The sequence below is a fragment of the Meles meles genome, chromosome 10, assembly GCF_922984935.1.
Source record: "Meles meles chromosome 10, mMelMel3.1 paternal haplotype, whole genome shotgun sequence".
NCBI lineage: Eukaryota > Metazoa > Chordata > Mammalia > Carnivora > Mustelidae > Meles > Meles meles.
Window position 1 is genome coordinate 43,265,315 of NC_060075.1, and position 16,190 is coordinate 43,281,504.

General features: G+C 36.9%; 1 protein-coding gene across 4 annotated transcripts in view; it reads left to right on the forward strand.

Moving 5' to 3' along the window:
- The window catches only part of DPY19L1 (dpy-19 like C-mannosyltransferase 1), a 93,433-nt gene that overhangs the window by 54,721 nt on the left and 22,522 nt on the right, over window positions 1–16,190 (forward strand). For all 4 annotated transcript variants that reach the window (XM_046020581.1, XM_046020582.1, XM_046020583.1 and 1 more), the window contains exons 11-14: window positions 7,421–7,507; window positions 9,607–9,666; window positions 10,210–10,290; window positions 15,845–15,946. In XM_046020581.1, coding sequence (XP_045876537.1) covers window positions 7,421–7,507; window positions 9,607–9,666; window positions 10,210–10,290; window positions 15,845–15,946 — 330 coding nt within the window. The remainder of the gene's footprint in view (window positions 1–7,420; window positions 7,508–9,606; window positions 9,667–10,209; window positions 10,291–15,844; window positions 15,947–16,190) is intronic.

Consider the following 16,190-nt stretch of genomic DNA (forward strand, 5'->3'; position numbering starts at 1 on the left):
TTAAATAGGCCACCCAGAAAATTTTAATTTGGGTCATATTATCTGATTTGAGATTGTGCCTGACTTGCTATAAGTAAAAGAGATAATTCATGAGAGAGAAACAGGGAATGGTATATTATCTAAGAGGCTTCTGTTAAAATGAAACAGAATGTTTGTTTGCTATGCACCAACTATCCAGGCATGTGGGTCATACTTCAGAATAGAAATACAAGGATCCCTGCATACATGTTAATCACACTTTAGTAGAGTGGAGGAAGGTGAGAGGACAGAGGATAAAATAATAAACACCGTAAATGGGCAACTTATATATATAGTATGTTAGAAGGCGATAAAGGATGACCAAAAATAAGAACAGAACAACTCATGGTACCCCAGGGAGATCAGGAGGGCCAGTATAAGGGGGCAGGGGATTAAGATAGCAAATGAGGTGGTGAGGGCAGGTATTACGGAGAAGAGGAGAATGTAGCAAAGATTGGGAGGAGGGGGGGTAGTTAGCTAAGTAGATGTCATGAAGAAGAATATTCTTGATACTAAGACTGGATGGTTGATTTTGAGGAATGTTTACCCTTTAAAAATATGTCTTCTTCTTGTCATTAGTTCTGCAATTTTGATGTTTTCTTTTTCCTATAATTTTGATGTTATTATAATATGCCACATTATTTTTTATTCTCTAATAATTGATACATATAAAAGGACATTATAATATGTATAGGGAAGTTATGAACAAAATTATCATATGAACAAGCTTGAGCCCCCCCTCTAACTGAACACTAAAACTGTCACTGCTTAGAAGGCCTCGTGTGCCCTGGGGATGTCCCCTCACTTCTCCTAGAGAGAACAGCCATCCTGACCTTTTAAATTATAACTAGCTTGCTTTTCTTTATGACTTTACCATATTCCTAAATAATACATCTTTGTTATTAAATATTAGTATTGTTTTTAAGTTTTGTAAAAACGGTATCAGACTTACATTTTTACTTAGGTTTCTGAGATTTGGATGTTATGGATTTCAGACATTTTCTTCCCTTTATATTTTCCATTCTATAAATAAAGCACAGTTTATTTGTCCATTTTCTTGTTGAAAGACATTTAGGGTTTTTTTCCCTCTTTTTTTCTTCTTTGAATAACGCTGAATGTTGTCGCACATTCCTCCTGAGGCATAAATGCTAAGTTTCTCTAGGGTCTTTACCTGGTAGTAGAATTCCTGGGTGGTAAATTATATACGTGTTCATCTTTTTAATTTAATCCTATATTGTTTTTCAAAGATGATTGGACTACCTTGAACAGTAATGTATAATATTTTAGCTCATATTATTGTACATCCTCTTTTATGTTGTCATAAAATGGATGAGTATAAAATGGTATCTTACGGCCTTAATTTGCATTTTCTCTGATTCTCAATAAAGCCAAAGGTCTTTTGATATGTTTATGGGCCCTTTGTGTTTCCTTTTTTGTGACATTCCTATTCAAATCATTTTACCAGTTTCTCTCTTATATCCAAGAGAAAATGGCATCTGTTTTATTTGCTGCAGTATAATCCACTGTTTTCATTATTTATTTTTATGCTTTTATGCTTGACTTGTTCCTGATTTGGCCAGCTGCTCTAAGCTGGCTTCTTTGTCCTTTTAACATATCCTCAAGCTTTGAGCACTTCTTAAAAGAAATTAATAAAAGCTAAGCTTCCTCAAACACTTTTCTGTGTCTGGCTGCATGATCCTATGTGTTTTTCCCTCTACTATGTTACTGCGGTGAGTTATATTAATTGATATTCTGCATTAAGAAAACCTTGCTTTTCTGGGCCAAACACAACTTTTATATATTGCTGGATACACTTTGCTGCTGTTTTGTTGGGATTTTTAAATCTTTGTTCATGAATGGGGTTGGACAGTAATTATCCTTTCTTTATACTTGGCTTATTTTTTTCCCCAAACTGTCTAATATGGCTTTTGTTTTTTCCTTTGCATTGCAGTAAAAAATCAGAATTATTGGTTAACATTTAGAGTCAGTCAGCAACATGGCCACATAGGTAACTGTGGATGAGGTCTTTGATTCAATTACAGTTATAAAAGTACTAACATTACGGAGGTTTAATTTTAGTGGGACCTATCTTGGGTGAATGGTTTATGTTTTACGGTATGACTTACTAACTATGGAACTGGTTTCTTACTGTGGAATATCTTCTTCCATTATCCCTTTACAAATTTCTAAATCCCTATAGTTACATAAAGGAAAAAATATAGAATTGTTTCCAAAAAGGAATTTTTTTCACATTTTTTATTGTGGTAAAATACACATAACATTTCCTGTCTTAATCTTTATAAGTGTACATATCAGTGGTATTAAGTATATTCATTCAGTGTTTATACCCACCACTGCCGTCTCCCAAACTCTTTTTCATCTGGTGAAACAGAATCTCTATACCCATTAAACAATAACTCCCTGTTCCCCTCCCCGCCCCCAGCTCCTGGAAACCCCCACTCTGCTTTCTATGTCTATGATTTTCACTCTGCTTGGTACCTCATGTAAGTGGTATCATGCAGTATTTGTCTTTTTCTTAATGTGTTATTTTACTTAGCATACTAATGTGCTCAAGATCCACCCATGTTGATGCAAATTGAAGGATTTCCTATCTTATGGCTGAATAATTTTTGCATCATGTATATATGTGTGTGTATGTATATATACACACACATACCACTGTTTCAAAATCTATTTATTCACTGATGCAAATTTATGTTGTTTCCACGTCTTGGCTCTTGTGAATAATGCTGCAGTGAATATGGGAGCGCAGATATCTCTTTGAAAACTTGTTTTCATTTCTTTGGGATTGCTGGATCTTATAGTAGTTCTAATTTTAATTTCTTAAGGAACCTCCATACTATTTTCCACAGTGACTGTACCAATTTACATTCCCACCAACAGAGAGAAAGGATTCCTTTTTCTCCACATCCTCCTCAATACTAACCTCTTGTCTTTTTTATAATAGCCATCCTGACAGCTGTGAGGAGACAGCTCATTGTGGTTTGGATTTGCATTTCCCTGATGATGAGTGATGCTGAACACCTTTTCATGTACCTGTGGATCATTTGTATGTTTTCCTTAGAAAAATGTCTTTTCAGGTCCTCTGCCCATTTTTAATTGGATTATATGGGCTTTTGATTGTTTTTTGGCTATCGAGTTGTGAATATTTTGAATATTAACTCTGTCTGCTAGATGGTTTGCAAATATTTTCCTCCCATCCTGTAGGTTGCTTCTTCCTATTGTGGATCATTTCTTTTGCTGTGCAGAAGCTTTTTCTTTAGGTTGATACAGTCCCACTTGTTTATTTTGCTTTTGTTGACTGTGCTTTTGAACTTGTGCAGGACTGTCTGCAGCTGGGCTGGTGTGTGAGGGATGGGCAGCTGCTGTTGAGATAAGAGCTGAAATTCATTGCAGATAACTCAGTTTCCCATGGAAGCATTCTCCTGGGAGTTGCAAGTCTTGGGAGACTCCCGAGTTCCCATATAGTTCCATTAAGACAAGTTTGGGCAGCACAGTTGTTGTCTAGGTGAGGAGATAGATTCCTGCCATTTTCCCAAGATCTTCTGGCTACACTTGACTGATTTGATATCAGATTTATTTTAGCCCTATAGAATTAATTGTAAAGTGCCCCTACCTTTCCTTTCTGTGGTAGATTTTGTGTGAGATTAGAAAGAATACTCCCTGAAAGTTTGGTGGCTCTTGTCTGCTAAACTATATGGGTCTGTTGTTTTCTCTGTGGACAGATTTTAAATTGTTGATCTAACTTATTTTACAAAAATAGAACAGTTGAGACTTTTTTCTTGAGTGGTTTTTGGTAACTTCTGTTTTGCTAGGAATTATCCCTAAGTTTTAAAGTTTGCTAACATAAGTCATTCACAGTGTTGTCTTATGTTTTTGAACCTGCTAAAATACCGATACTCAGAAAAGACACAAATGCTAAATAATTTGTAATAATCTCAATTCTGTACCTTTTAAATTCTCAATTTTCTTTATTAATTTTCAAATTTACTTCCTTGAATTTTAAATTCACTCATGTATTTGAGCACCCAGTTTGTCAAACATTTCCGAGGTTCTAAGGAAACAGCAGTGATAAAAACAATACAAAGGAAAAAAAAAACCCTTCCCTCAAGGAGCGTATATTCTAGAGTACAAAGAAACAAATACATAAGTTAAACAGTTATGTTAAATGTTAGTAGATATTAGTGAGGAACAAGGAGCATGGGATTTGCTGAGTATGTAGGGGAGGTCGGAATTGAAAAGGGTGCAAAGACAAGGCCGCTCTGAGAAGTTACATGGGGATAGATACAAAAGTTGAGGTAGCCAGCCACTAGGGTAAGAGAAACAACAAGTGGAAGCACTCTGCCGTGGGGATGTACCCGCTGTGTTCTAGGATGTGCAAAAGACGGCTGGATTGGAGCGAGATGGGGAAGAATAATGTGAAATGAGGTCCCAGATGTTAGTGGGGTAGGCCCTAGAGGTCTGGTGGTGTGGGAAAGGCTTTTGGCTTTCCCTTAACTTGAGAATCAAAACCTTTGGAGTGTTCTAGCAGGGCACTGACCAGACTGGCTGCTGAGGTAGGAATGGACCTCAAATCTCACTCCAGATCTTTAGCTCCTCCTTTTTTAATACTGCCTTATATTTTTTCTTGAATACCCTTGGCATTGCTTTACCTGATTCTTGGTTATGAATCTATTTATGCAAAGTGATGTTATTCTGCTAAATTTTGCCAAAATTGATTTGGAAAGTTTAGAGTTTGTCTTAAATTTCAGCACTTATGGGAAAAAGCTATTGTTATAAAATTTTGAGGGTTTAGTTGCTTACCTTTTCGTAAGTATAGGAGAATACCATACCATGAAAAGTTAAGTTTGTTCCTGGGAATGCAAGAATGATTTGACACCATTAGAAATTATATCACTGCAACTTATCCATCAATATATTTTTTTAAGATTTTTTATTTATTTATCAGAGAGAGAGAGAGAGCGCGCACAAGCAGGCAGAGTGGCAGACAGAGGCAGAGAGAGAAGCAGGCTCCCCGAGGAGCAAGGAGCCTGATGCGGGACTCGATCCCAGGATCCTGGGATCATGACCCCAGCCGAAGGTAGCGGCTTAACCGATTGAGCCACCCAGGCGTCCCGCCATCAATATATTTTAAAAAGATCAACAATATCATTTCTTTTGATGTTATAAAGGCATTTGATAAAAGTCAGTAGCTATTTCTGATTTTAAGATCTCAATCAAATGAAAATAGATGAGTGTTTCATTGCAATTTTAAATATATACATATACGTCAATTCAAAAGCTAGTAGCATCACACAAAATGATGAATCAATAGTTGTATTCCCATTAATGCCAGAAGCTTGACAAATATGCCACTGCCATGCATATTACTTAGGTTTATTGCAAGAGTATTAACTGATACAATTGACTAAAAAATAAGGCTTTTGAAAATTTGAAAGGAAGATGAAGAAATATTGTTTGTAGGTGATATGATTTCAAATACCAAAAACCCAAAATTAATAAACTAATTACTACTAGAAACAATGAGTGTGTTCATTTCTGCATATTTAACATAATGTTTCTATATGCAGCCAGAAAATATGATGGGGGGGGCACCTGAGTGGCTCAGTGGGTTAAAGCCTCTGCCTTTCAGCTCAGGTCATAATCCCAGGGTCCTGGGATCAAGCCCCGCATCAGGCTTTCTCTCAGCAGGGAGCCTGCTTCTCCCGCCTCCTCTCTGCCTGCCTCTCTGCCTACTTGTGATCTCTGTCTGTCAAATAAATAAATAAAATCTTTAAAAAAAAGAAAATATGATGAGAAAAGATTCCCGATACAATAACAAAAATAAACAAAATAAATAAACAAAAATAAAATAAAATACTTTGAAATAAATTTAATATGCAGGATCCATATGAGGAAAATTTTACACCCCCCATGAATGTAAAGGAACACTTAAATGGCAACAACATGTGTTACTTTTGGATGTAAAGATTCAGCAGTGGACAGATATAACTCTAAATATGACATGATGTATATTATTGAATAGAGTGGTTCTAATAAATACATCAGTTTTTGAACCCTAAGCTGATCCTGAAATGCAGATGGAAATTCAAATACATGGATCAAAAATAAAACTTCTAGAAGAAAACATGGATTATTTTATTTTTAAAAGCTTTTCTAATTATAGAAGACCTAAGGGAAATGAACAATAAATTTGACTAACATAAAAATTTGGAAAATAACCGTAATACAGAAATACCACAAAGATAAAAATGAACTCAGAAAAATATTTACAATGTATTTGCCTGATAAGGAATGATATTTTCATAACACATAAAGAGAGCTCTTAAAATAACTAAAACCCAATAGAAAAATGGGTGGTAGAAATAAGCAATCCGGGCGCCTGGGTGGCTCAGTGGGTTAAGCCGCTGCCTTCGGCTCAGGTCATGATCTCAGGGTCCTGGGATCGAGTCCCGCATCGGGCTCTCTGCTCAGCGGCGAGCCTGCTTCCCTCTCTCTCTCTCTGCCTGCCTCTCTGTCTGCTTGTGATCTCTCTCTGTCAAATAAATAAATAAAATCTTTTAAAAAAAAAAAAGAAATAAGCAATTCAGACCCACAATAAAAACAACAAATAGAAGAAAAGATGCTCTGTCTCACCAAGTTTTAAAAGAATGGAAAAGTGAAACAATGAGATGATGTTTTCTTGGATGAGATGGTCAAACGTTTTAAAGAATTGATAAGAGTGTGTATCAGCAGGCGCTCTCATGTCCTACTGGTGAAAGAGTAAATTGGCACAGTATTTTTTGTGGCAGTATGTCGATATTTTTTCAGATTTCAAAATGTGTATACCCTTGATCCATCAATTCCACTTCTAATAATTTATATCATGAATGTGTTAACATGTGTATAAGATACATACCTAAGGATGTTTATCATAGCAGTGTTTGTAATAGGAAAAACCATATAACAGCAAAATAAAACTAGAAGGTACTTACCTGTTCAGCAGTAGTCCGAGGACTGGTCAGTAAATTATGGTATGACTCTAGAGTGGTGTACTTTTTTCAGCTATTCAACAGAATGAATTAGGTTGGTTTGGATTCATATGGAAAGCTCTCTAAAACAGAGTAAAAGCAAGCAGGAGCATCGCTTATGGGCCAAGTTTCCATTTGTGGTTTTTAAAAAATTCAAACTAGACTTTGTACTTGTGAATGTGTGGAGGGATGCACAGGAAACTGTAGATGGTGGGGATCTTTTGGGTTTTAAGTGTGGATAGGACGTGGGCTGTTTTCATGGTATATCCCCTTTTATATGGTTTGAATTTCATCATGGGCATGTGCAATTTTCAGAATAAATTCCGTGTTCTTTTATGTGCATTAATTATATTTTTCTTGGATTTTTCCAGATTTCTCTTGCACTTTGTTTTGTTTTGATGTTTGGAAACTCAATGTTATTAACTTCTTATTATGCTTCCTCTTTGGTAATTATTTGGGTAAGTGTCTTTTAAATACATGGAGATTTTTCAAACTAATGGTTCACCAGTTTTTAATCACTGGCTTGAGATTGGTGAGGGATTTTTGATAAGAATTATCTCAGGCATTTTTACTGATTTTTTATATATGTAATAGAGTGTCTCAGTATTCCCTTCCCCAACAGGAAAGGAACACAAGAGTTAATACCGGAAATATGAACATAGCACCTTGCCTTCTACCCCTACTTTGCCCTTTCTCTTTCCTCATCTTTTCTGTCACATGAATTTTGGTCCAGCATTCATTTTAGAAAGGTTTTTTGCTTTCTTCTTTTTCTTGTTTCTTCCCTTTTGCAGTTTTTCTCCTATTTCTGCTCCATTCTCTGACCCCTTGCCTCCCTGTGGCGTCTCATAGCAGTCTCTCCTGATTTCGCTGTGATCAGAGATTAGGGGCCTTGGGTTCTCTTAGGTTTTTTTTTTACTCTTTGTGTCTATTTGTGTAAAATATTAAGATAGTTTAAATCAGGTGATGATTCAGTTATATTTTGCTAAAGCACTGCAAAGAGAAGATTTCAATTATTGGGAGACTGTCTTCTAGAATTAGAGCAAAAGGTAAAAGGTCATCTAACTCCTGCCACTTTTGGCAGGATCACTTAAATATAAGTCTTCCTAAATTTAAAAACTTCCAGAGGTGGGTATGCCTTTTTTATGAATAGGCTTCACCATTACAAGGTTTTGTTAACCTAAAAGGAAAAAAATATATTCCTATATTTCAAGTGCACATGCTTTAGTATTAGGCTGCTTTCCTGAAGACAAAAGTGTATTGTACTGTCTTAATTGAACTGGATTCTGCTTCTCGAATAGTCATTTAAGTTACCCAGATTATTTTGGCTTTCTTGGTTTCTAGAACCCACGAACAACTTGGGAACTTCGTATTTCTTTGTCCCATTTCACAAATAATATTTAAGATCCTGTTTCCCAAGAATATGCCTCTTCCTAGTCTGGACTGCTTCTCGTTTCAGGTTGTGTGGCTCAAGTATGCTTAGTCACAGATGTTAGCAGTTACCATATGGGCATGTGGGGTTTTCAGCAATGCCAAAAAAATCATTAATGGGGTTGCTGTGCTTTGAGATTAATGATAGTTCTTACAGTCAGTGAATTCTGTTTGTAATCAGGAAATGTAACAGTATACTCAGTTCTATATTTACATGTGTTCACAGGCAAGCCCTGCTATTACTTAAAGTACATGATTCTTGAAACTTGTGTTCAGGTGCCAGTGAAATCTAACCTAAGTAAATTTGGCAGGAAACTTCAGTCCAGGACCTATAATGTATCAGGTTTTCTTTTAGACAGTAAGTTGTGTCTTGGGTATGAATTAAGCATATTTATGTATATTTCATATTTGAGTGTATAAAAATAAATGATGCCAACAGTTACAGAATATAGAGAATGTATGCATATATAACTATAAACACACATTTGCCTATTTTTATTTGTAGTAATCTCTTTGAAACCTAAATCACAATACTTTTTGTATTCTCAGATATTCAGAAACTTCTAAAAAGATTTAATTTGAGTTCATGTATTTCTGTTTTGATCTCCAACTATATTTTTGCCAAGTTTGAAGTAGATTTAGTTCCTTATAGGTACCAAATGTGGGAGTCTATTAATTCCTGGAGAGAGAAAAGATTTGGTAGAAGAGAAGTATTTAGTTGATCCATTAAAAACTCACTTGTAGTTTATTCTAAGAGTTGATAATTTTTAACTTAAATCTTTCAACTATAAGACACCTGTCTAAAATTATTATATACTATATATAATAGTACACATGCATGTGTGCATGTGTGTGTGTGTATGAATGATACTGCTTCTGAGGTAAATCTGAGATGTAAAATCCATCATAGAAATTTATATTTGGTAATTGTGTTTTCAACTTTACGAAGTCATTAACTGATCTAATCTACATTGGATAAAACAGTGAGCTTGTTGTAATTGCTATATGGAGCATTGATAATGTGCTGAATTTTAGATTCTTGAGAGTCTTATTATTTAGAAATGTTTTTTGGTACTTGAATTTATGTATGTAAGTATTAACTGTATGCTATGTTATTTTCTCCATGAAGGGTATACTGGAAATGAAACCATATTTTCTGAAAATAAATGTATCCGAACTTAGTTTATGGGTAAGAATCAATCATTTGAATGCATAAATTTTTCCTTTCCTAAAATATATCATCAGTTTTATGTCTTACTTTTAAGGAAATTAGCTATTCTTATGTAATTCAGGAGATCTAACAGCTTTATGACATAATTAGGGCTCAATTTTAATGTGCCAAATTGCCCTTTTCATGTGGCAAGTTAAAATTAATATTGGATAGATGAAATATTCTGGTTTTACTTATTTTATCACCTATGTTTTTTCTGGGGAGCAGTGCGTGTGTAAGAGACCGTTAGTAGAAGGGGAATGTAACTGCAATTGCTGTGTAAATCTATAAGATATATTAATTTTGATAGTATCATATGTATATATTTTTATTTTTGGTGATAGCCCATTGATTTTGGATACCATTCTTTAAGCTACATTTTTTAGCATCTTTTTTGGAGGTATGGAAATATTTATTTCACATGTGATTAAAGCATTAATTTTTTTCTTCCTTGGCTATGTCTAAGGAATGTCTGTATGAAGCATTAGTTTATTTTTGTTTTATTTTGTTTTCCTTTTTCAGGTTATCCAAGGATGTTTTTGGTTGTTTGGAACCGTCGTGCTCAAGTATTTGACATCTAAAATCTTTGGCATTGCTGATGATGTAAGTACATTTTTCTTTAACCTGGAAGACTTGTGAAGAATCATTAGGCTAAGAATGAATTACTTGAGTTATTAAAGTACCACTATTTAAGCCAAATTCTAATATGAAGTCTATTCACTTATTATTTTATATAGTTATGATAATAGAAAGTAAATATGACTGTGTATAGTCTCTATTCTCCAATATTAATTTCTTGACTCAATCCTGTTATTTTAATTGGTCTTTCTGTATCACAAAGGTTTTAAAATTTTAAAGAAAGAAAGCTCTAAAGACGAGCTCAAATTTTAAGGTATATACAGTCATTTTTCTCTGGTTTCTTTATAATCCTTTGGTAACACATCAGTATGCCATCTTCAGAGCCTCTAAAAACTATAGACCATATTATAGTCTTATTTCCCCAAGCCCGTTTCCTGGTCAGTGCTTGTGAAAGATTTATTTATAGGTAATGTAATCCAAGTTAGTCTTATTAAGAGAAGGGTTTTTTGTTGTTGTTTTGTTTTAGTGTTTGGGTAGGAGAGAAAATAAAATGAGAAGAATTCTGCTTTATAACTTTAAGGATTCTTCTCATTCATAATTATTCTTTGCCTATTTTATTTTGGTGTTTTAGTAAACACACTGATTAAATTTAAAAAAGAAGCAGCACAACAACCAACACAGAAAGAGTAAAGCAAACCACATATTTTTTCTGTAATTTATTTTAATTGGCTATCTTTCCTTCATCCATAATAGATTAAAGCCACAGTTTTGAAACTGGGTTTTGTGAAGTCCTGGAATTTGCATACCTTCTGTGGGGGTCTGTCTACTTCCCAACCTCCCTGGCAGCCTTTCACCCAGGGCAGTTGTGCTTTAATTTCTCACACATTGGGCAATTATGAAGAATTTTTTGCTTTAAAATGATTGAAAGCAATTGGGTTGTTGGTTGTTCATTGGGTGATCTACAACCTCTGGAAAAGTAGAAAACTATAGTCTAAAGTTACTTATTTACTCATTGAGTATGTACCTGGTGATAGATGTATCCTAGAGGTACAGAACTGGGTAAGATATGGTCTAGTAGGATTTCGGGACCATACATAGCAGCTCTAATATAATGTAATAAAGGCTGTGATAAAAGCAGGAATGCACAGGAGAAGAGTCAGGGAAGGCTCCTGGAAGTCTGCTGAGAAGAGGAGTGCTACAAGGTCATTGAGTAGTGAGGATACAGAGAATGAGCAGGAAGAAAAGAGAGACAGCCCAAGTTCGAGGGGAGTGGGGAAGACTATCTAGTTATGGTACTGATTCAGGTTAAAGTGATGTTGTGATTTCTGTCACACCCTGATGTTGCAGCAAGAACCAAACAAATTAGAAGTAATTCAATTGCAACTTCAGTATTTCTAGAAATCTGTAACACTGATCAAGGACATCAGTTCATAGATTCTGAATTGTGACATTGGTTAAAGTAAGAGACTGGCAAGGCCACACAGTATTTAAGAAGCATTTCTGCTCACCCTTCTCTATTAAGATAATCAGACACTGCCCTGTTCTTTAGGAACCACATGAGGCCATTTCTCAGTACATCCTGACTTCCCATCCCTGCTCCTGTCAACACTCTCCTTGGTAGAAGTCTGAGGTTGTTTACCAGGGAAGTTTAGTCAGTACTTAGAGACACATAGTTTTTGCTGGGGGCTGGTAACATAGGCACCTTCTGCCTGGCACGTATCAAAATTTCAGACTCCCAGAAGGAATGTGGGTGCTCCGCAGAAACCAGAGTGTTTTAGGTACAGGGAGCCACTACTCCTTCTCACTTAGGCTGGTAGGAGCCATCTGAAATCTAAGTTCCCTGATGCCAGCCAAGTACCAGCTTTGCAAGCAGATTTTTCAAGGATAGCATTGGGCTCACTATGTTAACTCTCATCTGAACATCAAGTTTGCCCCATCCTTTCCTCTCTTTTACGCCTTCTCTGTCTTCCGTGAATCTGTATACTGCCTCCCAGCCAGTTACACGTTTGTGGAGAAGCTGGGCTCCGGGATCCCTCACCTATGTGTGCAGTTTTCCAGGCCACCAGGGATGGGAGAATTGGTTTACCCCCTTGTTGGTTTTCCCATTTCCAGAATCTCTGTAAAGTCTCTAGCTGCCAGTCGGCTGTTCACTGCAGGGATGATGCAACATTAGGCTGGCAAAGCACTGCCTGCCATTTGACACTTTTATTAACAGTGTCTCTGAGCATAGATTTTTTTTTTGCTCCCTGCCTCCAAACAAGTCAGCACCCTCCCGTAGCAAAGGTTCTGCTTCTCATAGCCAGCCCCACCCTTGTGGACCTCTTGGGCCTACCGACCCGGGGAAGTGGCGTCGCTGCTGAGGGTGGATGGGAGCCTCCTGGGCAAGAATGCCGCCGACACCCACTGTTTCCCTTCGGAATTAATGAGATGTTGTAGGGATGAGTGCTTCTCAGTTTGTTTTCTTTTTGGTCACTTTCTAAAACGGGATATGGTTGTTTTTGACAGTTTTTTTCTAATTTTATAGGTGTTATTGGGGGAGGGGACTTGTCAGTTTCTACCTCTGCCATTAGGAAGTAAAGTCCCCATTTTCATTGATTCTTGAGTGTTGGTCTTTGTATTTCTCGGATGACCTCCCTTGCTCACGATATATTATTCTTTCTATAGATTGTTGGATTGGTTGTTAATATTTTTAAGGATTTTTACATAAGGGAGGTTATTAGTCTGTCGTTTTATTTTCTTACAGTGTTTTTGTCTGGCTTTGGTTTCAAGGTAATGCTAGCTTCCTTAAATTCTTGGGAAGTGTTCAATCTCCTATTTCTTTTTTTTAAAAATTTATTTATTTATTTTAGAGAGAACACGCATGTGTGTGAGTGCATGCAGGGCAGGGGAGGGGCAGAGGGAGAGAATCTCAAGGAGACTCCCCACTGAGTGTGAAGCCGGACATGGGGCTCCATCTCATGACTTAGGGTTAACCCGTAGGGTTAAGGTTAGGATTAGGGTCAGGCTGGAGGGTCATGACTGGAGCTAAATCAACAGTTGGGAGGGCACCTGGGTGGCTAAGTGGTAAAGCCTCTGCCTTTGGCTCAGGTCATGATCCCAGGGTCCCGAGATCGAGCCCTGCATCGGCCTCTCTCTCTGCTCAGGCCTGCTTCCCTTCCTTTCTCTCTGCCTGTCTCTATGCCTACTTGTGATCTCTGTCTGTCAAATAAATAAATAAAATCTTAAAAAAAGAAAAAGAATGGTGATTGGTCTACAGTGTTCAATAATCTCAATCGATTGAACCACCCAGGCACACCCAATCTCCTATTTCAAATGGGGATTTATATGGAGGTGATGCTATTTCTTCCTACAGTGTTTGGTAGAATTTGACAGTGAAGCCTTCAGGGCCTAGAGTTTTCTTCATTAGAAAATTTTCTACTACAAATCCACTTCCTTTAGGAAGTTATTGGCTGTTTATGTCTTTAGAGGAAACTTACCTATTTCATATATGTCATCAAATGGATCATGTTTTTTAAAAAACTTGTTGTAGGTTTCACTTAGTGAAAATTTCTATTAAAATTTTTGCATGTGTGTGAAATGGTCTTTTACATTCTTTTATTATCTTCCTTATTTAGATTCAGAATCAATATTGTGTTAGTCTTCTATAAAGAGCTGGGTTTTGAGGTTTTTTTTGTGTGTGTGTGCTGTTTTTCCTGCTTTCTATTTACTATATTCATATTTTCAAAGTACCACACTTTTTTGAGTCTTCTGGTTTTGCCGAATTGCTCTTTGTCACCAAATTGTGTCATCCTTGTTTCTTATGTCTTTGTGCTTGTTCTTTTTCTCCCCCCCCTTTTTTTAAATTTTTATTTGTTTATTTACAGCATAACAGTGTTCATTGTTTTGGCATCACACCCAGTGCTCCATGCAGTATGTGCCCTCCCTATTACCCACCACCTGGTTTCTCAACCTCCCATCCCCCCGCCCCTTCAAAACCCTCTGGTTGTTTTTCAGAGTCCATAGTCTCTCATGATTCACCTCCCCTTCCAATTTCCCACAACTCCCTTCTCCTCTCCATCTCCCCATGTCCTCCATGTTATTTGTTATGCTCCACAAATAAGTGAGACCATATGATACTTGACTCTCTCTGCTTGACTTATTTCACTCAGCATAATCTCTTCCAGTCCCGTCCATGTTGCTACAAAAGTTGGGTATTCATCCTTTTTGATGGAGGCATAATACTCCATTGTGTATATGTACCACATCTTCCTTATCCATTCGTCCGTTGAAGGGCATCTTGGTTCTTTCCAGAGTTTGGCGACCGTGGCCATTGCTCCTATAAACATTGGGGTACAGATGGCCCTTCTTTTCACTACATCTGTATCTTTGGGGTAAATACCCAGCAGTGCAATTGCAGGGTCATAGGGAAGCTCTATTCTTAATTTCTTGAGGAATCTCCACACTGTTCTCCAAAGTGGCTGCACTAACTTGCATTCCCACCAATAGTGTAAGAGGGTTCCCCTTTCTCCACATCCTCTCCAACACACGTTGTTTCCTGTCTTGCTAATTTTGGCCATTCTAACTGGTGTAAGGTGGTATCTCAATGTTGTATTGGGACTGATTTCTTCCATTTTGTTTTACAGTTCCCAACTATTTTACTTGCTTTTTCAATTTTTTTCTCCTTTTGATTGGATGGTTTTCTTATGCTATTTAAGGCACTGTATATTCTCCCTTTTGATTTCTTAAACTTATCAGCGTACATTTATTCCCCAGCAGAATAAAGTATTTTGGAATTCTTTAGCACATTCCCACCATCCCTTAGTTCCTACTCTCCCCTCCTGCTTCATGTATGTATCATTTAGGATTTTAGCTATGGTTTGTTTTATGTAATTTCCCTCTTCTTCTTCATCTTCTTTTTTTTTTTTGTTCTTTTTTAGACAATAATGAATTGAAAATTTGGTAAATGCTTTCTCATTTGGTAATTGCAAATAATCCTACTTTCCTCACATGACTTTTTATGGGAAGTAGATGAGATGATGTACGTGAGAGCACTGGGTACTATGTAAAGAATTACACATATAACTGATCATTATTTAAAGGTGGATGTTTTTCCAAAGCCTGCCCATTTTCTACTTCTTTCAAAGTCCTTTTTTTTTTTTAAAGTGGACTCCATGCCCTTAATCCCCTTTTCAGAAATCGATATTAATGTTTTCTTTTCTTTCACTCTGTTGCACTCTGTCCCTTAGGATTGACAGAGGTCTGTGTGTGTTACCAAGCCTGCTCCCCCTGGTAGGTTCAGGAAAAGGAGGTGTTGTACAGTGTATTTTGTCAGGCTCAGCACACTGAGCAGGGAAAACCCAGGGGAAAAAAGCCTTTGGTCTGCTGGTGATGGATCGTGGAAGGTGGGCGTTGCTGGAGCTATCATTTGCCAGCAAGAGAAGGGGAACCATGAAGTTGCAATGCTTTAACAGAAGCAAGTCTGGCATGGGAACAGGGAGCTCTGCGAAGTAGAAAGCTGTTTTTAGATACTATGAAGATTAAAGTGCGTTACTACAATACATGGCATAATCTAATGGTACCCCACGTTATTCCTTCCTAGGCTCATATTGGAAACTTATTAACATCAAAATTCTTCAGTTACAAGGATTTTGATACTTTATTGTACACCTGTGCAGCAGAGTTTGACTTTATGGAAAAGGAGGTAAGATGCAATTTCTAGTTTTCCTTCCTTAGGTTTTGGTCCATTCATTTTTCAAAGAGGACGCTCCTCTTATCTCAGACTCTCCTCTGTGCTCTTACCTCAGTGGGAAGGAAAGGAAAATGATGGCTCGGAGGAGGACATTCCTACTACTGTTAGTAAGGTCTTTTCTCATTTTGATAATTGAGAAGCATGCCTTCAGACTAGCAATAGTGTTTTGGATGAGTAAACACGGAGGCATTTCAAG